Source organism: Malurus melanocephalus, unplaced genomic scaffold (assembly GCF_030028575.1).
Source record: "Malurus melanocephalus ecotype Western Australia unplaced genomic scaffold, MMel_1.1 scaffold_41, whole genome shotgun sequence".
NCBI lineage: Eukaryota > Metazoa > Chordata > Aves > Passeriformes > Maluridae > Malurus > Malurus melanocephalus.
The window spans coordinates 434,443-461,272 of NW_026623273.1; the positions used below are offsets into that span (position 1 = coordinate 434,443).

General features: G+C 38.7%; 1 protein-coding gene across 2 annotated transcripts in view; it reads right to left on the minus strand.

The window, feature by feature from the left end:
- Positions 1-1,896: 1,896 nt before the first annotated feature.
- The window catches only part of PRLR (prolactin receptor), an 84,415-nt gene continuing 59,481 nt past the window's right edge, over positions 1,897-26,830 (minus strand). The window contains exons 2-13 of one of the 2 annotated variants that reach the window (XM_057364666.1): positions 25,390-25,503; positions 24,268-24,400; positions 20,800-20,969; positions 19,866-20,032; positions 18,942-19,083; positions 16,864-16,996; positions 15,444-15,613; positions 14,025-14,194; positions 12,892-13,036; positions 11,961-12,060; positions 10,936-11,005; positions 5,547-10,318 (exon numbers count right to left, since the gene is read on the minus strand). In XM_057364666.1, the coding sequence (XP_057220649.1) occupies positions 9,308-10,318; positions 10,936-11,005; positions 11,961-12,060; positions 12,892-13,036; positions 14,025-14,194; positions 15,444-15,613; positions 16,864-16,996; positions 18,942-19,083; positions 19,866-20,032; positions 20,800-20,969; positions 24,268-24,400; positions 25,390-25,459 (2,481 nt within the window). In that variant the 5' untranslated portion in view covers positions 25,460-25,503 and the 3' untranslated portion in view covers positions 5,547-9,307. Of the gene's footprint in view, positions 2,885-5,546; positions 10,319-10,935; positions 11,006-11,960; positions 12,061-12,891; positions 13,037-14,024; positions 14,195-15,443; positions 15,614-16,863; positions 16,997-18,941; positions 19,104-19,865; positions 20,033-20,799; positions 20,970-24,267; positions 24,401-25,389; positions 25,504-26,830 lie in introns of those variants that run through there. The other variant, XM_057364665.1, reaches the window with a different exon arrangement.

Sequence of the window (26,830 nt, forward strand, 5' to 3'; positions counted from 1 at the left end):
CCGCCGGACGCGCCGCGTGTGGCCCTGGTGACAGCTCGGGCTGTGCCACTAGAGACATCCCACATGAGTCCCTGGTGACACACCGCGCTGTGCCCTGGTGACATCCCATGTGTGCCCTGGTGACATCCCGGGCTGCTCTTCTGGCATCATCGCATGCTGTCCACTTAATGTCATCTCGTGCTGTCTCATCGCAGGCTTCTCTGACACGGTTTGTCTGTGAGCCCTTAGAGAGCCCGGCACAGGCTGGAGGGGTGGGCAGAGAACTGTCTGAAGGTCAACCAGGGCAAATGCAGGCTCCTGCACTGGGGAGAATAACCCCGCACACCAGCACAGGCTGGGGGCTGAGCTGCTGGAGAGCAGCTCTGCAGAGAAGGACCTGGGGATCCTGGTGGACAGCACGCTGTCCGTGAGCCCCAGTGCCCTTGTGGCCAGGAGGGCCAATGGAATCCCGGGCTGCATCAGGAAGAGCATTTCCAGCGGGCTGAGGGAGGTGATCCTGCCCCACTGCTCAGCTGAGGCACACTGGGGGACTGTGCTCAGTTCTGGTGTCCACAGCACAAGAGGGACCTGGAGCACCTGGAGTGGATCCAGCGGAGAATTATAAAGGTGATCAAGGGCCTGGAGCATCTCTTGTATGAGGAAAGGCTGAGGGAGCTGGGTCTGTTCAGCTTCGAGAAGAGACAACTGAGAGGGGACCTCATCAATGTCTGTCAGTGTCTGCAGGGAGGGGTCAGAGCAGGGACCAGGCTGTGCTCGGGGGTGCTGAGCAACAGGATGAGAGACAATGGGAGAAACTGATGCAAAGGAAATGCCACCTCAATATGAGAAAAACCTTTACTTTGKGTGTGACTTTGCAGTGGAACAGATTTTCCTCTCTCTCCCTCTCTGGAGATATTYGAGAACTGCCTGGATGCGATCCTGTGCCGTGTGCTCTGGGATGATGCTGCTTGAGTGGGGAGGTTGGACCAGACCTGGCCTTCCAACCTGAGCCAGTATGTGATTCTGTGAATTCTGTTATGCAAAATACATCTGGGTGGATGAGGAGAAACTTACTGAGGAGAGACTTTCTGAGAAGATAACTGACGACCAATTCTGTCCTTTTTTTTTTTATTTTGTTTTGTGAGAAAAGAGGTGTAGCACAACCTCCCACAAGAATGGGAGAAGTGGGAAGCTCTATCACCTTCCTCTGTTACCTGCCATCAGCCAAGCCCCCAGACAGGGACTCACTCACACCCCCATCAGTGGGATCGGGGAGACAACTGGAATGGTAAAAGCTGGAAACCAGCCACTGTGAGAAAACTAACTCTGCCCTGGCCAAAACCCTCGAGGTGGCATTTCCTGGAAAGGTGATTGGCACACACTGTAACTAGACAAGTTGCCCATGAGAAGCATTTCACAGTGATTTTGGTGACCCTGCCTGCTCCAAGGCACAAGGCTGATGACACGCAGCCTGGGGACAGCCCCAGTTTTTGCAGGAAAACTGCCCAGTGTGGGTGCAAAGGATCAGAGATTTGTACCTTCTGCTAACCAGGGCAGTGCTTACACACCTCAGGACTCCCCCAAACCCACCTYGATCAAACTTTACCTTTGCTGACTTGAAATCCCTGAATTTTAGTGATAAAGATCATTTACATCAACAGAAAGAGCCATAAAGAAACGTGAAAGTTGTGGCCTGGTACATGAACCATCTATGCTAACTGGTTCAATGCTCAGTGCATGCAAAGTTGGTCAAACACATCTATCACAGAGCTTTCCCCATGGAGGACAGCAGGATCCTGCCCTACAGACTGTGTTGGCTGTCTGGATTTTCCTTTCTCTTTCTATGCATTATAGACTAGAAATGTTGCATACATTGAAGAAATACAGAATTTGGGATTTTTTTTTCATGAACTTTTATTAAACTGAAATGCGAACACCATTGCAAAGAGATTTTACGATGACAAAAGATCAAAAAATTCAGCGGAAAGCTACAGACTTCATAACAATATTGATCTTACAAGTGAAAACACTAACAGATTTTAGTAAAGCCAGCATTTTCAATATTAAGAACTAAAAAAATGTATTTGAAAGCATTTTCCTTTAGATACATTTAGAAACAATGAAGAATTCCTGAGCAACTACTTTTATACCAGTATTCTCCAAACAATGTACATACTACATATGAAATCTAATTGTTACAATTTCTTTTATTTTAGAAATTTACAAAAAAATTTGGATCTGATTCATAGAATAATTGTGCTTAAAGTCATTCTGTTGCTACAGTAATGACAGTGCGATAACTCTCATGTTTCACATTGCATACAAATTCTGAAACTGTAGTGGAAAAATTGCCTTGCTTGTATTGCAAATCTACCAATGAAATGGTTTATGCAGATGGAAATAAGTTTGCCCTAAATTTTGGATCATCTCTTTCTTACAGCTGAAGATACACTTTTATTCTGGATATTACTCACAAGATGCAATTTATGCTTCCTTGAAAGACTGCTGGCACAATTAAAGGCAAGGGACTTCCAGGGACTTTCACCTTCACATAACAGCATGTCAGAATTTTGAACAAATACAATTAGTAAATGACTGCTAACGTGGTTTTTTTTTTTTTTTTTCTGGGCTGTATTTTTTTCATAAAGGTGCCCTCAGTATTGCTGTATCTTACACGATGACAAAAACATATACAAAGCACAACATAAGGATTTCAGAAGCCAAGATAGTGCTGAGTATCTCTGAGCAATATAAYGCATATATGAGACTGATGATTGTATTATTTCAGATGATGAACTGTTTTTGTAATCAGAATAAAAAAATTACTTTCTAAAATGAAAAATAAACAACACTAAAGCAGCGCAGGAGCTCTTTCTGAGTACAGCTGAGCAGTCATCTCCTCTCCCTTTTGGAATGAAAGACAGGGATGAGAATTAAGAGTAGTCTACAGCATTATGAATATTCAAAAATATGATCTGACACCATTATAGTTCTGCCTGTAGAAAAAGCTGCCTTTTTCTAGACATGCATGTTTTTCCATCCTACCTAAGGGATATTTTCTGCAAGCGACTTGTATAATGATTTTCAGCATCTTCTAAAAATTGTACTCAGTGCTACAAGTCTCTAAAACTAACCATTGCAGGAACTGAAATGAAATCTTTCCATTTTTATTGATGTCAAAATGAGGTGAAGGTACTCAGCAGCTGACAAAAATAGATCCAAAAGCAGCATTGTTAAAAAAAATAGTTAAATAATGTCAAGATCCAAGACAAGCAGCATCACCAAGTAGAAAAGGACAATAAACCTTCCAAAAAGAGGAATATATAAAAAAAGACTTTTTTTATTTCTAGCTGCTCTATGCACCAACATCTTGAATAAAAGATCAGCTTCCAGCATATCAGTGCTATAAGAGGCCATACAACTAATTCATGTATTTTTCTTAACTATTTCCAACAAATATAATAGCGCCTCTTAAAAGCTTAACATACAGAAGAGATGCATTTTAAGCCTAACTTGGTAATTTTCAAAATTTATCACCAAGGTAGGGACTTTCTGACTAAAGAAAATATTAACAGATAYATTGTCACAGGTATAAACTAAAACAATGCCCAGAAATGCCAAGAGACTGCTTAGTAATATCCCCAAAGTAATTTTTCTCTTGGAGCTTCTTGGTCATTGCATTATATATGGTAAATAAAAACAGAACAATGCTTAAGAATGGTAGGCATATGGGTGGGACAATGTAAATGGATAAATAAATCTCACCTGTATAGCTGTCTGAAAAACAGAAGGTTGCTACTAGAAACAGTGTGGTTCACTTTATTTCTTTATGATTTCTTTATGATTTTTTCCCTTAGGAATGTAGGAAATGCAACAGCAGATCAGATGCAGAGTCTAGCTCTTCAAGTTTTGTGTTTGCCTGGGACCAATGTCAGATATGGGGAAGAAAAATCCCATAACTGGTAGATTATGAATGACCACTTCTCATATATATTTTCTGCACATATGTAACAGCTGATCCATAGCAGCTGATTTCAGCATTTTGCTGACATTCTTTATCATTTTGTAAGGCTTTACTGCTTTTGTGGACTATATCAGGTAGCTGTGCATATTCCCGATATAAAGGTATTCCCTTCCTTTTTTTCCCTAACTTATTGATCACTCCTCTCATTACTGCTAGTTCTCATTTTTTACTATCTATTCTTACATTTGATTCTTTTGCTCCCCTGTTCTATTCTTCCCCCCACTTCTCAGCTGTAGTCAAAAGGCATTTTTACTCTCATCATCTGCCATGTACCACCCCATAGTGGCTGTACTGCTTTTCCATTCTGCCACATGCAGCAACCTTTTCCCTTTCCCCATCACTTACTGTTGGACTTGGCAGTACTGGGTTAACATATGGACTCTAGGACCTTACAGGACTTTTCCAACCTMAACAATTACATGTTTCTATGAAAATTAGGCTATTTATATCCCCATGTATCATGTATTTAGGCATCTATTTATCTTTATTTTCCTGCTTGACATACACCAGAAAAATAAAGAAAATCCCTGATTTGTTCCAAAATTATTCTCAAGACAGGGCCACAAAGTTGTTCAAATTAATGTAGTTCAGTTCATCTTTCCACACACACAGGAACTGGAGCCTGATTTTAGTGTGATTTTAGTTTGATATTGTTGAGAGCAAGTCTCTCCATTTTTGCACATTTAGAGACAGAACYGCAAGATTTGCTTCCTAGTTGAAAACAGGTAATTCTAAATAGCAAGTGTTGCTAAATTCTAAGTTCCATAGCTGAGATTCAGAATGAGAGCATCTCTGGACAATTGGCTCATTCAGTCCCAGTGACCTGGGAATACAAATAGTGACAAAAAACTTCTCTGGTCAGGAATGCGACCGATGCTTGACTGCCAATATGAGCAGCAAGGATTTTCTTACAAAATTGTATTTTCTTTTTTTTTTCCCATATTAAAAACATTCAATTTTGCTACACATCTCAAATATTCCATCCTCATACTACCACTGCAACACAAATGATGATTGCATGGCAAGCTGTTTGTTAACCAAAATAATGTGAACTTATAATTATGATTTTTTAAATCTTGGTAGAATGAATCACAATTCTACRCACAAAATGCTTTTGCCTGCCTTTTAAAGGGAGCAAAAAAAAATTCTGAGGTAGCAATTATTTGAGAATGTGATGATTGATCTCATGACACTTTTTTCACTGCATTTGTCTTTATGGCTTTGTAGAAGATGTCTGATGTCTATCAACTGGCTTGCACAACTTCAGTTCCCTTGCACAACACCTTCAGATTGTTTACAGTTACCATGAAACTACAAAATACACTTACAGGCTTCATGATGTAAACCCCACATATACAATGCTTCAGAGAGCACAAAAAAAATCTGCTTATTCGTTTTGAACATCTGCTGTTACTACACTTTGAATACTTGAATGACATTTAAAGCAGCTGTCTATTTTTCAGCCATTTAAACATAGACACACAGACAGATACACTACATAATTCACTGTTTAACATAAATCATCATTACGTATTTGTTTTACAGTTTGTTCCATAAACACATATATCCTCTTTTAACATCATATAAGGTTAATTCACTGCATTTTTATTAAATAATCTTTGTAGTTGTATAGTATCATCAAGACCGATCTTAGTCCTTATCATATGTGATATTGAGTTTTGTGAGCACAGTGCCAATTCATTAGTTTGTATTTCTTTAAAAGTCTGAAATACTACACAGAAACACCAAAATTGTATATCAAACATGTCTGCCAAAAAAAAAAAAAAAAGATAACGAATGTTATTTGCCAATAGCAAAGAAAAAATGTTAATAAAATTAGTCTGAGTCAGAAGGAAAGGCAATTAATTAAAGGCAATTACTTTCAGTTTTAGGAATTTTATAAAACTAATAATTTAGAAGAGTCTTTATGCTTCCTTTAAGGGCTTTTACACTCCTACAAAATAATTCACACTATWAATGACACATGGATAACTTTGACATTGAAAACATCATTCGCATTCTTGAAATAATTATTCCAAGTGAAAAATTTGACTAAYGGTGCAAGAGCTAGAGGGCTAATCCCTGTTCCTGGGGTGAATTCTGTTGWATGCTTTATCCCTCTGGATATCAAAGGAGGTGTCAAGAGCCTGTTTTTCCCCACTGTGTGTGTCATAATTTTACATTGATTGACTGTGTAAAACTGGTGCAAAAACTCGTACTTCGTAATCAAAAGCTTAAAGAGCTGCAAGCAAAATGTTGTTGTGAACAGAAAGAATTAAGCTGTTGAACATTCAAAGGACCAAACACTTAGCKGAAGGTTATTTTGATTTTACAGAACACTAGTTGTTTGGGGTTTTTTTTAATGTAATTTCAGATGTTTAAGGCCACTTTCAGAAGCTCTGCCACTGGGAGTAACGAGGTGTTTTGGAAAATAAAAGTAAATCCAAGGGAAAATTAATCTACCTGCACATTTGTTTAGCTTCAAGAATTAAATATATTTATGACAATGTGTTCAAATTGCATTTAGCTAGCAAATCCCCAAAAGCTTTAAAGCAGCTAGCAAATGCCCCTTTTCCATTGTGGGTGACTTTCCCTTTTCACAGAGAGCCGTGATGGCATATTGTGACATTCATCAGCAAAGGTGGGAGATGCTCAGCACCACCACCTGATGTAATGTATGCTACAAGTATTTTGCAGTTTCAGTACTCATTTATGACAAAGCAGAGGAACTCTTTGACTCTGTGTGGATTGTTGGAGGCACACATGCCTATGGTTAGGCAGGATGAATCAGACACTCAAAATCTGCTAAATGTAGTGTCTGTTTGCCTCAGATGAAAAACCACCTCAGGTAAAAAGATAGGATGGGAACAGCCTGTCGCTGTCGTACATGTGGGTAGTCACCTGTGTTCTAACCTAAGAAATCTGCCCTGTAAGGAACACCTTTAGGCTGTAGGCTTGRTAAGGTACTGCAGCCTCTCTGCATCACTAGGTACATCCCAGAAGGGATGCAGCAGCATATCCTTCTGCACATCACTAGGTGTAGGAACAATGCAGATATGGCTATCTGTGTAAAAAAGTGTGTCTGATCAAACTAGCCCCGTCAGGTTGAGTCAGAAAACTGAAGGGTAAACAAAACTCTGCCAGACACAGTGTGTTATCAAGTTCCCTCATAACTCAATTGCTTCTTTGCAGTACTTCTAGCGTCTCAAGAAATTTGAAAGATATGCTACAGTGTGTCTATGGTAAAATTGTTCTGTTAATGATAACTAGACAGAGTTTTGTTTGGCTTATATCTGAAGTAGCCACTGCATGTCTCCATGTGTTAAATGAGTGTCTGAATTAAGAGCCTTAGATACCTTCTCACACCTTTGGCAGARCATGCAGCCTGCTCTGATCAGCCTCTGAAAGTGGGGAATTGCCTGTATAGTGGACTCAGGATCTGAGTCTGATGCCACCTGTTACAGGCTACACTACTATATGTAAGTATGATTACAGACACACAGTTAAACTCTAGAGTCCTGCCTTTGGAAACGCTAGACAGCTTGACAAATCTGTGCTCGAGCAGTTCCATGGCTTTGAAGGTAAAGGGTGAGAATTWGGTTCACCAAATTAGATGTGGCTTTCTGGGACCTTCAAAATCTGAAATTCTCTTGTGTCTGGCTCTGCAACAGGTACCTGATACCACAGGAAGGCTGGCTCAGTACATAAAATCATAAAAATATGGTGAGAATCTGTTCAGGAAGGAGAAGAACAAAAGAGAGCCCGTCTATCAAATACACTTTCCTTCACAGGTAGAGGACCATTTCCCATTCCCTCACATTAAGTTTCCAATTTCCCCTGAAGCTACTGATACTGGCTAAATATTTGGCCTGTTTTTAATATCAGTCATCACATGCTCTTACTTTTCTGGAGTAAATGAAACTTTCGTTTCAAGAAGGAAGGACCACAGTAACTTCCCAGCCACTACAGTCTCGTTTGGATTCCGTCTTTGGTTACATGGGATATAATGGATCCTTTCTGTTCCCACTGCTGTTTCAGTAGGGTTCTGACTCAGACCTTATTCCTCTTATCTYCAACTTTGGGGCAGGGGGGTGCGGTTCAAAAACTGATGTTCATAAATTCATTATGAAAAATCTGATTTCAAACTTTCCTTTCAGGCTCAGAGAAAAGTGCAGGACACAGGAGAACCCCATTCCATTTACAATTGGCATCAGAATATAAATTCAAAGGGAAAGAAGCTCTGCTCTCAAAACCTAAATTCTATTTTGATTATATCATTATAGATAATAAAAGATCTGTGAAAGAAATAATTTAAAATTCAAATACTAATACATCTGCAATATATTAGAAATATAGTTTAAAAATTTCTTCATATTCTCATTTAGTATAAAGTTAAATTTTATGCTTTGTATAGAAATCATAGTTTTGCTTGTTACTGCCTCAGCAGAAGGAAAGAGAAAAGTTCCTAAGTAGCTAAATAGCATCGGGAAATTAAAAAATATTTTATTTTGCTCTATTTTTGGTAATAGAAAAATAGCATTTAAAAATACATTTTTAAACATATGGGCTTATATTAAAGTAGAATTGTATATTATATACAGTAAGGCAGTATATCAGATATTATCCTGCTTTTTTCATTTTGGTTTGTCAGGACTAGGATATGAATGGGATGCAAAGTTTTCTGTCATGCTGAAACAAAGCAAAAATATATTTAGAAGAATTTGTTATTTTACTGTAATTTGTAGAATATATTCTCTTTTATATATGATTTGTCACATACAAGAGGTCCTCTTTTCTCAAGAACTGAGAAAAAAGATAAAGAAAACTTAATCTAGTATCAGAATGCATTCAGAAGAAAATACATTGTAGGTAAGAATACTATTGTGCAATGATTTAATCTGATGTAGGAACTGCTCAGATCACTATGGTTTGCTGACTGACCCATAACAATTTTCATTTTCATTTTCATTGAACCTGCAGTATTTCCTCAGACTTAATCAACTAACAGAAGGTTTGCARAGCTGAATAATTATTTTACAGTGTATTTTTCATGACACCCAAGATCCATTTMCTCATTTCACTGTGTCAGAAATGTGTGCTACTGATCCAGGATTCTCCCAGATACTCCAGATATATATACTCCAGATACTCGCATGACTGTTACCTCAACCCACAGGTTATTTTATTAGCTATACAATACACACAAGAGGCTAGACTTTTGGAGACTAGGCTTTTTTAAAGGACTGTTTGCTATGTGATTTTGTTTTATGCATRTAACCACTATTTATGTGCTGTACTAAAAGATTATTTAAAGGAGGGCATAAAAGAAGATGGGTCCATGTAGTCTGATCCACTGGTGTCTCTTCTGGARTCACTTGGAGTTGTCATGCTGTAGCCTGTATTTTTCTCAGTTTGGCTTTGCTGAGGGTTCTGAGATGTTTCTGCCACAGGTTCTTGAGATACAGGTGGGTGCTGGGTGCGCTGATCTGGCAATAGTACTAAAATGTGATGGTCTACAACTGTTGAGACCTTGGTATATTCTTTACTGGTTCCTGGAACAGTGCATTTTTTGCTCTTTCCACTACTTGCTTTTTGTTTCAATAATAGTGTTGGTTCCTCATCTTGTTTTACTTTATGAACTTCTACATAATCCATTAGTTTGGGATTCAGGAAAGGTGACTTGTCATTATGTTGGTTTTGTCTGATCTGCACTCYGGTTTGGTCAGTTTTGGAATTCTCCATCTCGCTTTTCTTTTCTAYGCCATCATAGACAGTTTCAGCAATAGGGTATAGCGACTGATGATTTTCTTCATTTCCCACCAAAACTGGTGAAGAGTTCACATTTGTGGTAGTCAGTGTTATCTTAAATGCCTCCACAGTGCTGTGGTAGGCAAACATAGCAGGTTGATTACTGGGCAGCTGAGCTGCAAGCCATGTGCACGACTTTGTACTCTCATTATTACAAGGGAGTGTTTTCTGTTCTGAGGCTGTGCATTGAGTTTCCCAGCTTCCTTTTCCTCCTTTCTTTTCTTTAGCTTTTACATCTTGTGTTTGAAGAGGGGATGGAAGGGACCGGGATTCCCTGCACTTCACAGGGAGCAGAGAAGGGCTATCACAGCTCCCTCGGCCTGAGTCATTGTCTGTTTCCTTGAGTATAATTTTTGTGTTTTTACTGGGAGTGTCATGTCTTGGCATGAGCTGCTGATCCTCACCGTCCTCTACCTCCAGATATTCTATCAGTAGTTCCTCACAGTCTGATGTTGGAGGGAAACCATGGCAACCGAGAGCACTCAATAATTCTTCAGATTTTCCTGTCTGAAGGTATAATAAAGARGATACAATTTTTCATTGTCAGCCTTAGGGTTTATCTGACTAGAGCAATTGTGAACAATCTACATATTTGATATACAAACTTCAATATCACTAGACCTAAACCTGATTTCTACTGCTGCAGAAAATATTGAAAAGAAGGGAAGAGAAATCCCTGACTTTCTTCAGTGGAGAGATACAATCCCAAAATTCATGTTTCTTCAATGGGAGGAGCAGGGAGCTTTTAGCAGATATGGGTCTCCTGAATTTAGCAAGAAGGAAATGAAGGAGAATGACAGTGCAGACATGTACTGCCTCTTCAGCATTGCCAGAGATTGTGGAGAGCATCTTCCATAACTAGGAAATTCACAGAGGCATTTCCTTGTGTCCCAGGAAACAGTGCAGTCACAAACCCTGCTCTTAAACATCCTCCTGCTAACAAGTGCAAGGCAAAACTTTGACTCACAGATACCCTCCACACGATCAGCCTGAAAATGTTGCTTATTCTCAACACTGATTAATTATAACAATATTGCACTTTACTATAGTAGTTGTGCTTGCTAGTACGTAAATTGGAAAAGTGAGTAATGGTGAATTCTTTGATTGTTAGCTGTGGTACTCACCTCCAGCAGATGTGTATCTATGCCTTTTATCTTTGGTCCTGGAACTGGTGGTAGGATAAAGGCCATCATTCTAGAAAAGCCCAGAACAAACACACCAGGTGTAAATATGGGCTCTATACCACTATTTGTTCTCCCATTTCCTCAGAATATGAATGAGATTTTGAACACTTCCCCATATTTTATACATCCCAGTCTGATCTGTCTCCTGTCTGCCTCTCAAGATGGGCAGCTCACAAATCCAGATACAACTCATAAAGTACCCATAGATGTATTTATAAAAAAACACCAGCAGTGCAAAAGTTATTCATCTGGAAAGATGAAATTACTWATGTCCTTTTAGCTGTCATTTGTCCCTTAACCTCCAGTTCTCTAATACCACAGTAAATTCATCATTGGCCAAGAAACAGTGAAATGCAGCACAGTTCAGGAGGGCTGGCAGGCCTGTCTGTGCATCCTTGACATCAGCTGACTACTGCTAAACAGGACTTGTGGTGAAGGACGTGGATTTTCCAACCACAGTTTTTATGCCTTTCTTCTACTCAGCCAGTGTTTTTTKCAAGACTTGTACAAAAGCAATAATCTTTGCAACATCTTTCTGTTTCAAATTTGATTGAAATTAGCCAGCATTGTGAGAAATTATCTGGGAAACTGACAGAGAGGTGGGCAGGAGGACAACCTCATAATATAACCTTGCTTACTTCAGAAAATTATGACAAAACCCRAAGATTTGCTTTCTACAGGAACGGGCATATTCCAGGTAATGTTTGCTCATTATTACACAACTAATCAAGATAAGTCAGATCTAATAGAGACTCTAATAGAGTCTTTACCAACTGAGAATTTAGCCTGGTTTCCCGAAGAAGCAGAAATACTGCTTTATCAATTGCAAATTAAGTCAAATACCCATAAGTAGTAGTTTATAAGATAAGAAAATGCCATAGAAATTTTAATCAAATACTAGAAGTCTATTTTTGAAAAGTTTTCTGTGATTTTGGACTCTGTGCAATTGTGAAATGGTGACTCACCTGTACCCTTTCAAAATCATTATCCAGCTCATGATTAAACATATAAGAGAAGACAGGACACCAACGATGATCCACACAACCATATCTTTTACTCTAAAGTCTAAGAAACAAACAGAATTATAAGGACATGCAGCTAGCACATGCGTAGTCAGCATGCAAAAAAACCTCACAAATTACTTTTATTTTAAAAAYTGGCCTAATCTGCCAAATTTGGTGTCGAACCTAGAGTCTTTCACCAGCACAGATGGATCTCAGCAATCCCTATAATATCAAATAATGAATTTAATTTTTGCTAATGGTATTGCACAGGAAATAAACTGCCTTGGAAAAATTATATAAAAATGCATGAAGAGGAAAATTGTCAGTCAATTATATAGATTGGGTTCAAATCCAGTTGTACTGAAACTGTAGTAATTTCATTATTAAATACATATTATACAATTAATTAAATGCCGGGTAAAGTGACCTAGGATTAGTTATTTTTAAGGATTTTTATTGTAACGTAGCACTTTTTGTACTGAAGTGCCTATTTAACTTTAATTCCAGAGAAAGAGTAATGAAGAGCTGTTACTGTCTGAAGGCAGCTGCTCTTTGTTGTCTGTGTCACAGTTTTAATGCAGTTGCCATTGTTTTTTTAATTAAAAACTACTATAAAGAGAACAAATGAGGCAATAGACAGAAAGAACATGGTTTAAATAAGCAAAGAAATTTATTCACCTTCTTAATGCTGTCATAAAGTAATTAAGGGGAAAGTTAACTGGGTATGGTGCAGGGATGATAAGGATTTGATTACCTTAGCAATGATGTTTTTTTCTGGGAACATAGGGAACTGCATAGGGAAACTAAGGGAACTGCATGGGTGCCCCAAACATCTAACAAACAAAAATAAAACAAAAGAAATWATTAACTGAAGGGATGCCTGGCCACTCACCAGTCGGGACCTCAATGTACATTTCTGGGCTCCACTCACTCCACAATCCATGGTGGTCCGGTTTGCAGTGAATCTGTACAATGTACCTCTTTCCAGGATTTAAACTAAACATTTTACATTGTGTTTGCTGTCCAACAAAAATAGTCTGAAAATTAAATAAAAGTCACAGCTAAGGTTTTGGTAATCAAGATGGGAATACAGAATGAATCTGGATAGCTTTTCCTAATAATTGTTAACCAGTCATGGAATAACGGTACATTTATTTTATTTCTATAGTTTAAATTTAGCTTTCTAGCAGGTGGGAATGAGATCTGGCTCCGGCATGCAGTGCAAATTAAACTGCTGTAAAAAGACATAATGAGCATATGCAAATAGGGGAGGACCTGTGGTTAATGGTGGTGACAGAAAGAGGAGGACAAGGCAAGAAACAGAGATGGATAAAGGAAATGCAGAGAGAAAGAGGGAATGTGGAGTGGTGGGAATGCACAAGGTAGTAAAAAGTAGGTCTTGCAAAGGCCAGAGGGTGGGGAAGTGCAGTGGAAGGGSGAAGGAGGAATAAGATACAGAGGTGGTTTGGAAGTATTGCAGACAAGAAGGAGACGCAGTAAAAAACCAATAGCTGGAGTCTTTAATTTTCCACTCAGTTGTTTGAGTTGAAGATCCTGGCTATAGAAAATTATTATTATTGTGTAGCCATTACAATTGCCACTTAATGGGTATTTATATAAATTTGTATTATTTTATGTAATGTCACTGAGCTCTCTGCTATCTAAGAAGTGCTTGTGGTTAAGAACAAATTATCATGAAAGAAACCTGACTAAATGAGACTGAACAATTTCAACTACAATGATGAATAATCATATCATAATTAAACTAATATGAATAATAAATAATGACCACAATTAAAAATGAGTRCTTTGTCCCCTGCTATTGTACAGCAGCATCTGTACAATAGCAGTGATTCTGAGTGATTCTGAGATACCAGTGTTCTCAGCAGGAAATCACAGGTCACACAAGCACTTCTGAAAAATGATGAGCTATTTAGTGTCTCATTATATTCAGGCATGGCACCTGGCTGACAAAATCTAGCTTGTCAGAAAACATTACCTAACAAAACTTTGCAACATCCTTACCTCCCATTCCTCTCCTTCTTCAGGCTTTAGTCTCAATTCATATTCAAGGGTCAGCCATCCAGATCTCACATCAGCTAGTGGGGGTGGAGACCATGTCAGGACCAGATATGGTTTTCTATTTATGGACTTTTTTAATTCCAGAGTTATGTTCACAGGAGGATCTGGCTGTACTGTTGAAATAAAAGAACTGTCAATAAGAATCTAAGTGATTTTTCCCTTGCATCTTAGGAAGAGATACAGAATGATGTGAGTGAAGAGTTGCCATCTCCCTCGAGTCTAGTAATTCAGAACTGATACCAGAATATAGAAACCAAGAGTTTTYGGATGAAGTAAGTATGGATTTTTGAATTTTTAAAAAAACTGTATAGTAGCAAATACGTTGAGTTAGTGTTGAGATTTGCCCTAATCATTTATCATAAAAAATATTTTTTCTTACATTACCATTTATTGTTCTCCCACAACTGTATTTCAAAGTTAACATCTTTAACACTGCATTATGAAAGTTGTGTTCTAGCATAATCTTACTAAAGCTTGGCATAAATACTTAGGAATGCTGAAAACATGGATGTAGCTGATGAAGATTCCTCCCTTCATCTTTCACATTCAAAAAACATGACAGAATTATTCCAACACTCATCTGTAAGGATATTTAGCAGTAAACCAAACCAGCAATATTAAAGCTCTGTCTATGTATYAAAAATAAAGCAAAATGGCACTCATGTTTCTGCTACAGTCAGGCTTTCATCTTCCTTGTTCAGAGGTAGAGCTTCTGCATATTGCGCATGTATTTTACCACTGTCTGATCAAAGGTTCATTAGGTCATAGCATGGAGGTAAAATATAACGCCATTTCTCCAGGAGCCCTTTTCCAGTTGCCACTCTCCTGGCAGCCAGATCCTTGACAACAAAATGGTTATCAAGGATAATGTTCCCTTCCCTTAGATAAAACCCTAATTACTTGTCCACAGTCTCTCTGTAGAAAAAGTCTGAGAAGGAGATTATCAGTACACTGCTATAAAAAGCACTAATGCAGCTTCTCTTGGGTCTGGAAACTACTTTTAGGTAATGAGATTTAAGTATTATTAGTTAAAAGATCAAATTAATTTCAGTTGCTTGTACAGTGGAAAAAATATTTTAGCTGGATGACATTTCTTAGGGTTTGACTACAAGAAATATGGAAAACCAATAAATGGTTATCTGAACATGATTTTAAAGCTTTCAGCATTTCTGGCTTATTCTGAAAATAAAATGGTAAAGGGATGAATGTTGATTTGTTATTACATCAGGGAATATCTTAGGTGTAAAAGTTTTTAACTTSGATATAATATTATATACAAGGACATCTGGAATTAAAATTCTTGTGTCAAAACCCATGATTCTGAATTATTTGGTTCCACAGAAACTACTTTTTAACTCTTACCTATGTAAGTCACATCCACATAATGAGGATCAGAGACATTACTTCCCATTTCATTAGTTGCCCTCACAGTAATATTGTATATGGTCCAGAAAGAGGTGTGCTTTTTATCGAAGTAGCACGAATTGGGGCCTGCAGTTTTGTAATCTGGACATTCATAAACTTTTTCTTCTCTGAAATGAAAGAATCCCAGTGATTAGGTTACACAGACTAAAACACCTGATTTTGGTTACTAGTACTTCAGCATTATTTAAGGCTGGATCTGATTTTTCACACCTGGAAATGTGAAGAAAATCAGAAAACTGTTTCCAGGCTTAAGAGTCATTGGACAATCCCAGAGACTGTACTAAGCATTTTCCCCACAAAGTAAGCACCTGAAGAATTTAGAAACCTGAAGAATTTAGGCTGTTGTAGATGCAGTTCTGGGCTAGGATAGCATAGSTCTTACTTCTCTGAAATCCACAGTCCACTGCATTGCCCACAGCCCTCACATATTCCTGACACTGAGTAGAAGAGATTGCTGAAGTCTTCTAACTCATCTATTTAAAATTAGGTATTTCCAATGTTCATTCCACATTTACAGGAGTTCTGCATATTACCCTAATATGCTTCAAGATTTGTTTGGTCTTTCATCTCTTGTTCATCAAAAAAAAAAAATCTGCTTTGCACCTCTCCTTCACATCCATACCCAAGCCTCCCAAAGTCAGATGCCAGGTAGGAGGGAAAGCTGAGTATGTAGCATTTGTTTTCATGCTCTTCTTCGGTCCACAATAACAAAAGAGAAAGTTGTAGATGTGGACCTCTTACTCTGCCATACCTGGCTGGGCCAGTGTCTGTTTTTTTTCCACTAAGAGTGGGCTCTCAGCTGACAGTTACAGGGTTTAGCATCTACTTAGGTCATTGCAAAGTTGAGCAGTAACAGATGAATCAAAMAGGATGTAAAAAAGTTCACAGAACTTAAAAAAAATACTGACTCATTTTTTAAAAATTCATGTTTAGCACTTGATCTAAGTTCCAGGGAAATAATACYACAGAAACCAGGAGGCATTCATGGCCTATGAATACTAATGCAGAATAAGCCTTAAGGGAAGATAAAAATTTTAGTATCTAGTCGCTTTGGACAATTTTATTTCTAACAGTGCATGGTTGAAGAGTTATAGGACTGTGCATTTGTATTGCTTACTAATATGTAGTTACTGATCAATAGATACTTTCAAGAACAGAATTCACAATAATTCACCTAACATTATAAAGAGATCAAGATTTAAGATTTCAGTCTTAAATGTGTTGCTGCTTTAGTGTTATCCCAGAATATGCCACTGGACAAAACCACAGAAAACGACATCTCCCTAAGTAAGAAACCAGTGATTTTCCAGGTCCTTCCAATAAAAGAAGCACTGAGTAACTAAACAAAGCTTATTACCCCTCTTTGCTGTAAAGCAAAGTGTGGTTAGTAGAGAGTCCTCCATCTGAAGCAGGTTTCCACCAACAAGTAAATGTTTCCTTTTCAGGAGAACGGCACTTTACTATTGTAGGCTTTTCAGGAGGTAACTGTTCTGTGGGAGAAAAATAAATGATCTAATTAATAAGTTTAATCCATTAGGTCCATCTTGAATTTGTAAAAAAATGTCAAGCAGAGAACAGGAAAATATGAAAAAAGTAGGAGTTTTGTTTCATAGTAGCACAGGAAAGGAGGGCCTGTTCACTGTTTTGGGCAACCTCCTACTTTCACCTGGATTCAGAATCCTCTCTGCAGCCTCATTGAAGAACTGTTTTTGTTTCATGCCTGTAGCTTTCTTYCACCCCAAAATCTCATAAGGAGTGTTAAAATATTGTCATAACAGGCTCTATAAAATTATTTAAAAGATAYATTACCACCCAATTTGTTTTGTATACTGTCCTGGTTTCAGCTGGATAGTTAATTTCTTCTCAGTAGCTGGTATAGTGCAGTGGTTTGGATGCAGAATGAGAATAATTTTCATAACACAGGGATATTTTGTTGCTAAGTCATGTTTATCCTAAACCAAGCACATTTTTGTGTCTCCTGCTCTGTCAGTGAAGAGGTACAAAACAGAAAAAAAAAGATGGGAGTGAGTCCAGACAAGACATGTGACCTGACCAAAAGGATGTTCCAACACCATAGACCATTATCCCTAGTACAAAAAATTGGGAGTTCCCTGGAACCAGAGACTATCAGGATTTGGAAACGGGGCCTGCCTAGCATCAATCTACAGTGGGTGAACAATTGATTTCTTCAAGATTTGTTTCCTTTTATTGTCATCTTCATCATTATGTATCATCATTATTATTATATTTGACTTTGTTTCAATTATTGAAACTGTTCTTATCTCAACCCACAGGTTTTGCTTTTTTTCTTCCCCTTGTTCCACCATGGTGGGGTATGAGCAAGCAGCTGTGTGATGGTTTGGTGCCAGTGGGTCTTAAACCACTACATACAAACTCAATTTTTTCTTCAAGAAGTGTGTTTTATGGTGATTCTGATTGTTTGAAAGYTATGCTGCCACTTGCTTTGGCTTTTAGGTTAAAAAAATGACRCATGTAAATATTTGTTTATTTGTTTGTTCTTGCCAGGAGTTTTCTTCTGAAGTATGCCAAAGATACAAAGAAGCAGCTCTCATATTTCATTGTAGTGTTGTTATGTTCAGCACTCAGGCTACTTGTATGATGGCTCCTGAGCAAGTTTTTATGGTTTCAAGAATAGCACTTAAGAGTTGGGCAGAGAAAAAYGCTTAAATTTTGAACAGGATGATGCTAGTCAAGCCCTGAAGTGATTGAAACTTTTGCAGTTATGTATTTGTGGCAGAAATATGGTTCTATTACATCCATAATATATATTTCCTGCTATGTAGAGCAGAGATATTGATTTCCAAATTTCTAACTGCCTAAGACAGATTTGAAAATGGGATATTTAAAACATATTTTTCTATTAAGAGTACTTCAGCAACCTCCACCTCAAATAATGAATAATACAACAACTAACAGAAAATGTTTTGAGACAACCTGGCTAAAATGTCTGCCAACAAATTATGATGTCATGCATATTTAGTGTGTCTACTCAAATCTRAGAAAACACAGACAGTGATTTCCATGTGATCGTATCTGTAAGTGTCATGCTCTGTTAGAAACATCAGTGCTTTCAGTCCAGGCTCCTATACAAAAAAATATTACCTGATATTTATAGCTACAGATAAAATCAACATGATTTTTAAATAAAGGGACAAGGACAATAAATCATTTAGACATGCCTGTATCAGAAGTGACCTCCTAGTAAATGCCACCCTGTTTGTCACAGCCACTTTCAACAGAGGATGTTGAGTGGGTCAACAAGACTAACAATGCAATTACACAGAAAGGATGGTAAAATACACTGAGCACTACAGAATATCCATGCAAGAGGGCAGGTTTTTGGGATTGCCATTTAGGCACCTTCACAACATTGACTCTGCCACGATTTAAAAGCAATTTTCAGAGCACACTCACCTTTGGGGATTTGAATGCGTCTTTCCAAGCTCCACTCGCTCCATTCTCCGAGGTCCAGCATACAACGCACCTGAACAATGTATTTTGCCCCAGCTTGCAGGCTGGTCACCTCGTAGTGTGTCTGCATTCCTACGGATATTGTCTGGAAAAGAAAATGGACTGGAAAAATAACRAAGAATTGGACCATTTCAACAAACAAAACATAAAGGAACAGGTGTGAGTTACTKACTGCTGAAAATCAGGGATTTAAGTTGGGTATTTATATGATATGAATTACAAATAAGCAAAAGTAGTGATTTAGCTGAAAAAGTCACTGCTGATTCTGATACTCAAGAACATATTTAACTGTAGGCTTCCTAGTACTCCTTTAGACCCATAATGCAAGGAATACTGTAGGTAGTCCAGCCCACATATAAACCACCCATGAAATTCTTCTCTGTGGTTTAAATGTTTTTCTCAGACCATTCAAATTTCTCCTCAGAACTATTTCAAAATGCACAGCTTGCTCCATCATTAAGGCATCAACAAGCTAGGTAACTATGAGGACACATGACTGTAAGAATGGTACTTTCTCTTTAAAACTCAGCTGTAGCAGTAGTGTAGCTGATTCCTAGAAATATGGCAACATGTGGGGAATATCAGTGAAAATGGTGTGTTTGTTGAGGGCCAGGTTGCCTCCAACTGATCATGTTAAAGGGGATGATGACAACTGGGTTTTGTCATATATGACATTAGGATGATATGTAAATATGTTGAATTTCACATCTCTACAGACCATTGCAATGGTTTTCTTTCTGTAATCAGATTCGGATGCATTAACTTTTCTATCCTTACGCCAAGTGACATTTTTATAGGACCAGTTAAATGGACACCAGAGAATTTGCTGAATAGAGCATTTATAAAATGAACATATTTTTCCCTTACCTCCCACTCTTCCTTTTCCTCAGGCTTTAATCGTAGCTCATAGTGATAAACATGTGAATTAGAGCTGGCATCAGCTAATGGAGGTGGAGACCATTTTGCCCAAAGGTATGACACATTAGCAGATGTGTTTGCTTCTAGAGAGAGGTTCACAGGAGCATCTGGCTGAACTGTATAAATGAATAAAAAGTGTTACATTAATGATATAATTTTCTCTCAGCAAAGACACCTTCTTTATGGTTTTGTGTGTCATCACATCCATTTCAGATAATTCAGCACTTCCATAAAAGAATAGTAAAGAAGCATTTTATTTTTCCTTTCTCTCCAACAATTTTAACCAGCTACTGATTCACTCTGAATTCGTCAGGCTAAGCAAATATAAAATCTAATTTYATTAGGCCACTCTTGCAAAGTTAAAATGTCAGCCATTTCATAGGTAAAACAACAAAGTACATTATAATTATGGTGGGTATATTATGTGTGTGCAGAAAGTAGAATAAAGTCAGGAATATAAAATATTTAAAAAAAACCCTGTAGAATGCTCAGGCAGTTGTTTTTTACTCTTCCAAGACTGCAATACCATCAGTTGGAAAGACTTTTATATTTGAAATATTAGGTAGCTTAATTTGAAAATTTTATAGTCTACATGAARTCTAATTAAAATACTGCAGGCGACTAGCAACTGAAGCATTTCAGATGAAGTTAAAATTCATACATATTCATAAACAAAATTCATACAATCAAGTATGTAGTTACTTAATCTATAATTAAAATGCAGTTTCACATACTTTTAGGATATTTATTTTAGATCATCTGTAGAAAAACACTTCTCCATAGCAAGTTTCACATCATGAGGAAAGAAATCTGTCACCATTGGGATTAAAAACTGCATGCATCTCCAACTAATTTGTTTCACATTTTATTCTTTTATTTTTACCTATGGAAGTTACATCCACATGTTGAGGATCTGAGCTGTTACTTCCAATCTCATTTGTTGCCATTACAGTGATAATATATGTTGTCCAGGGATTAGTGTGGTTTTTATCGAAGTAGCAGGAGTTGGGACCTGATGTTAGGTAGTCTGGACATTCATAGATCTTTTCTTCACTGAAATAAAATTATTTAAAATTTAGAAGTTTAGGAAATGAAGCAAAGTAGATAATATTCTAGGTTAGGCAGATACTGGCCTAGGTTCAGTTGAGAAATCTGAAATGTTTATATATAATCTTACATATATAAACTATACATAATCATATGTATATTTTATATATATATTTATAATCCCATCCATTGGAAACATTTTGGTATGCGTCAAATGCCATTACTACAAATGCTTTGTTGATATTTTTACTGCAGTTTTTCTGATTAATGCTTTCACCCCTTTTTTATATCTAGAAATATGTTGACAAAAGAATAGAAAGAGAAATTTCCAGATACAAGAAAATTTTAACAATATTTATAAGGAAGTAAAAGGGAAATTAAAAATATTACTCAGATTAGACAAGAAAAGTTGCTAAATATCTTCTTTGCATATTACCCCTGGAAATGAACCTTATGGGCCCTGTGGCAGATGGCTCTTTTAGTGGTTAGTTTGTTTTCAGCAAGCTCAGAGAATCATRTATGTTGGAAAAGACCTCTAAGATTGTCAAGTCAAGCTGTGACCATCTGGGCAATCAGACCAYGGCACCCAGTGCCACTTCTAGTCATTTCTTGAACATCTCCAGGAACTGGAGCTCCCTGACCACCTCCCTGGGCAGCCCATTCCAGTGTTTAATCTGCCTTTCTGTGAAGAAATTCTTCCCAAGGTCCAACCTGAACCTCCTCTGGTGCCGTTTGAGGCTTTTTCCTCTTGTTCTATTGCAATGCCCTGACAGAAGAGACTGATTTGCACAAATGCACCGTTCTGTCAGGTCATTTGTAGAGAGGGATAAGGTTTCCCCTGAGCCTCCTCAGGGGAGGATAAACACTGATCCCTCTGCCAGTCCTCACAGGATTTGTGCTCCAGACCTTTCCCCAGTCCTGTTGCCCCTCTCTGGCACCTCACTGTCCTCCTTGCAGGGAGGGGCCCAGAACTGAACACAGACTTTGTGGTGCAGCCTCAGCAGTGCCCAGCACAGGACAGTCACTGCCCTGGTCCTGCTGGACGCACCATTGCTGACACAGGCCAGGGTGACATTGGCCTTCTTGGCCWCCTGGGCACACCCTGGCTYGTGCTCACCCCCAGCTCCTTTTCTGCTGAGCCRCTGTCCAGCTGCTCTGTCCCAGGCCTGTAGTGCTGCCTTGGAGCTGTGGTGACCCAGGGCAGGATGTGCCGCTCGGCCTGGTTGATCCCTCTGCAGAGCCCTYCTGCCCTCCAAGATCAACACTCCCTCCCAGCCTGAGGTTATCTGCAAACTGACTGAGGGTGCTCTCAGCTCCATCATCCAGATCATCCATAAAGATATTAAACAGGACCAGTACTGAGAGCTGGGGAGCACCACTAGTGACCAGCTGCAGATGGATGTGACTCCATTCACCACCACTCCCTGGGCCCAGCCATCAGCCAGCTCTCAAACCAGCAAAGAGGGCTCCTGTCCAACCTGTGGGCTGCCAGCTTCTCCAGGAGAATGCTTTGGGAGACATTATTAAAGGCTTTGCTGAGGTTCCRGCAGACTTCATCCACAACCTTTCCTGACTCGTCACCTGGTCATGAAAGGCGAGCAGGTTGGTCAGGCAGGACCTGCCTTTCCTAAATCCATGGTGGCTGGGCCTGATCTCGAGGTTGTCCTGTATGTGCTGTGTGGTTGCACTCAAGGCAATCTGTTCCACAACCATCCTGATGCCAATTTGTCTGCTTTCTAAGATGATCATCATCACAACTATCTCAAAAGGAAAAAGATATTACTTTATGGTTGCTTATTTACTGCSTTTATATGGGTCTTTGGCTTCTTTAGGAGAGGGACTGTTTTATACTCAAAGCTGGCCTAGGTGATGTACTCACAGCCTACCCCAGATGTGAAAAACTACCCAAACCCAAAGAGTCAGCTGATGTGGAGCAAGAAAGCATTTTAGTCCCCCTGTTATGTTCTATGCCTCCTCCACAATAAGGTTTCTTAGTTCCTAGGCAGTTTTATCACAGTTCTCAAAGAAAAGATGGGAGAAAGGGGACAGCACCTGAGAGAAAATTAGCCTAGAAAGSAGCTGTGGCTCAGGTCTAAAGTACTTGGCAATGCCTGGGTTCAGTAGATTTAATGAAATAGATAAGCACTTCTTTCACTCCCTGAGCAGGACTGCTCTGGGCAGTGATAGATATGACTTAAAATGTTCATTAAACTTTTTGATCAAGACTGAAACATCCGGGCTTTCACAAAATAAAAGCTCTCAAATAATTGTTGAGTGTGGTAACTTCATTAAAGATTGCATCTTTTCCTGCATAGTGATTTGGAATATTTATTTGAAGCAGGGATGTCTGAGGCTGTACCTTATCTATTCTGAATCTCACTGGCTTTATTAAAAAAAAAAATTAGTGTCTGAGCTTCCCTGCTTACTTGTCCCTGTTCAAAGATCTCTTGTTTTCAGGCAGAAAGTACAGCTATACATAGATGCACAGGTTAAGTAAAGTTAAAAAAATATACACATTTTATTCCTGAAGAGGATGAGAGGATCTTACAATGTACCAAAATATTAACTTTCGAGATGTGATACCCATGTCTGATTTCACTTGGTTKTGGGAATCATTGACTACAAAACCAAAAGGAAAACAATGTCTATAGGCCAGATGGAGGTATTGGGGTGCATGGTAACGGACAAGCTCCTTGGCAGGGCCCCAAGGGCACCACCAGCCCTCACTGCCCCTGCCCAACCCCCCAGGCTCTACCTGGGTCACAGATCCCCAGTCCATTTGGTTTCCAGCTCCACACAGCCATGCTCTTCCCAGCCACAGGTCCCCCAAGCCAGCCCCAACCTGACTGATGTCCCAGCCCAGCCTGTCCTCAGTCTGTCCCCATCSCCAAAAATGTGACCAATGCCCAGGGCTGGGCTGCCCCCATCCTGCTGCTCCGTGGGGTGATGGGATGGGATACCTGCTGCCCCGTGGTGCCCTGGTGCTCCACTGCTCAGAGAAGACCCCACCCAACTGAAAGCTGTGTGCCTCCTGAAATTGGGCAAATGTGCCTTTTTTCACAGCACATCTTCAAACCAGTGGGATTTTCGGTAGAGGAGATTCAGGAGGGACAGGCTGAAGATTTGGGGCTGTGGTCATGTTTCCTTCTAACAGGGGAAGCCACAGACCTTATGCAGCCCCTGTGGGCTATTTGAGGTTAAAATGGTTTCATAAAAACAATTTTACAAATCAATGTTGCCATTCCCTCAGTCTGTCATAACCATCACTTGATCACTTACAGAATACATGTGCACCACTTGTTACCTGTCCTTGCTGTAGAATAGGGTGTAATTGTTAGGAAGTCCTCCATCTGAGCCAGGCTTCCACCAACAAGAAAAGGTTTCCTTTTCTAGAGAACGACATCTTATTATCTGGGGTTTTCCAGGGTACGATTGACCTAGGGAAGTGCAAAAATCCAGCTAGTTAAATTAGAGRTGGACAGTGCTTTTGGATGTGTAAGTTCACCAAGAAATGCTCTTTTAAGTCAATAAAATTGCATGAAACCATGGACTGAATTGGGCAAATAACTCTGCCTAGGAAAAGGATCAATATTCTCAGAAAAGTAAATACATTTTACCTCAGACTTCTAAAATAGCTACTAGAATTATTTTGCTTCTCTTTTTAACGTGAAAGTTTATTTTTTACCTAAACTCAAAATTGTTTATTTGTCTCCAAATTAAACTACAAATATTGGAAGTAAGTAGGTAACCTTTGGCGTTCTTCCCTTAAAATGTTAATTTTTTTATCATCAGATCATTATAAGATTAAATTCCACCCTCAATTTTGCAGCAGACCTAAAATTGCACTCTTTGTGCTTATTTGGGGTAAATTATAGGTCAGACAATTATAAAATGAAGCAAATCAATGTTCTGGATGGAGTTATTTTTGTGTACTGGCAACTTGAATGTATTCATTAATTATTTGAATATTCYCTATTAATTCAAACACATTTAAGAATATTTCTTCTTGAGATTACTTTCATTAACTTACACAAAGAACATAGACAATACACTTGTATACATTTTTCAATGAAAACATGTGGCTTTTTAACCTAAGCTTATCTTTATTTCATTAAAATTCCACATAATTATCTCAAATAGTGTAACTATTCATATGCTAATTCCCAAGAGGATGACAGGCATAAAGTGAGTATAAGGGGTCATCAAGTGCCTTTCAGTATTGCCACCAAGCAATCCTTAAATTAATAGTATAAAAAGAAAAGAGAGCTCCACCCATTTTTAAAATTGCCATACAAAACTTCAGAAGAAAGTAATTTAAATAGGTACATGCTCCAGTGGCGGTCAGGATAGACTGGGTAAAGGCTTAGACTTTTCTAAATAAAGTGCCTGAAGGAAAAACAAGTGTTTCAGGAAGTGTTGTACTTACCAGTCAGACCTACTGCAGTCAGAGCAAGCTGCAAAATAATTTGAGCTGATGAAATGAGTCTCGGYTTCATGATGCCAGTTTCTCCTCAGGAGAAAGGATCAGATCAAGGACTCACTGAAAAATACGCCATCATGCAACAGTCAGTAACAATGCTCAGTACGTAATACGTATCACTTGACTTGATCAAAGTCCTTTTTGAATTGCAGCTAATTGATTCTTGTTCTCTCTCAAAAAGGTGAGGCAACACCAACAGTTCCACTTTGGAAGCTGAACACCTGAATCACAGGGAAGCAAGTAAGTATTCCCCAAAGGTCTTTGAATGGTCAGCAGTGCTAGGATTACAATTTCTTAGCATTAACAAATCTTGGATTTTTCTTTGGCTTCTTGGAACACTGGGCTCATATCTTACAGTTCTAACTTTTAGATTAATTAATTAATCTAAGCAAGCAGCCTTTTAATAATAAAAATATACTTTTATCCCTGTTGATGCAAAGAAGAGGTTAACGTATTCAAACCCTGAAAGCCCTGAAAACAGAAGTCAAATAGAAAAGGTCCAACACTTACTTAGAAGTTTGTGATTTTTGATCCAATCCCAAATTTCTCAATGGGAATGTCATAGTCGAATTCAGGATCACTTGATCAGAAGAATGCTACTCTTTCTGTGCATTCAACTAACTGTTTTTGCTGCATTTAATTTTGCAGTAAATTTCGGCTGCAATACAGATGTGCAGGTGGAAAACCTCCAGCTGTGACCAAGACCCCGTCCCTGCAGTGGGCTGACACCACTAGATGTCCTCAGAATTCAGGTTACAACTCTGGGTGCTCTGGAGTCCCTGTTGCTAAATCTGTTTGCTTAGCCTGAAGAAACGACATAACATTTTAACGACTTAAAGCAAACGCCCTGCTTCTCCCACCAGTATGCTTCCTGTCTGGAGATGATGACTGCAGCCAGCTCTTACATTCTCAGTAGCCAGCCTCACTCTTCCAAACTAAAGAAGAACAATCTGCCATCTAAATAGGGAGCTTCTTATCTCRGCTTTCCACTCCTACCCAGCTCATTTACAGGTACTCGTATGCTTGCAACTCATTCCGTGTAGCACAGCATGAGAACATGCTGTATCCTTGCTGAGGAAAAATCCTTCGTGGTTTATCAGATGACTCAATTTTCAGTATGCAGTTTATTTTCAGTATCAAAAAACTATGATGCATCCTCATCCAAACGTTTTTCAAGCACAAAGGCAAGTGAAGTGTCAATGCAGCTAAGTCTAAAACATGTTTACTGTGGACAATGTGGAAGAGAACAACAGTTGGCTACATTCCCATATGCCACTTCTGAATATCCAGGCATGTTTCAGGCGTGTAACTCAGCTACAGGCTGGAAAATTGCATCTGGGTTAGTTTTAAACCCACTCAGAGCATTTTGTGCATATACAGACAGTGT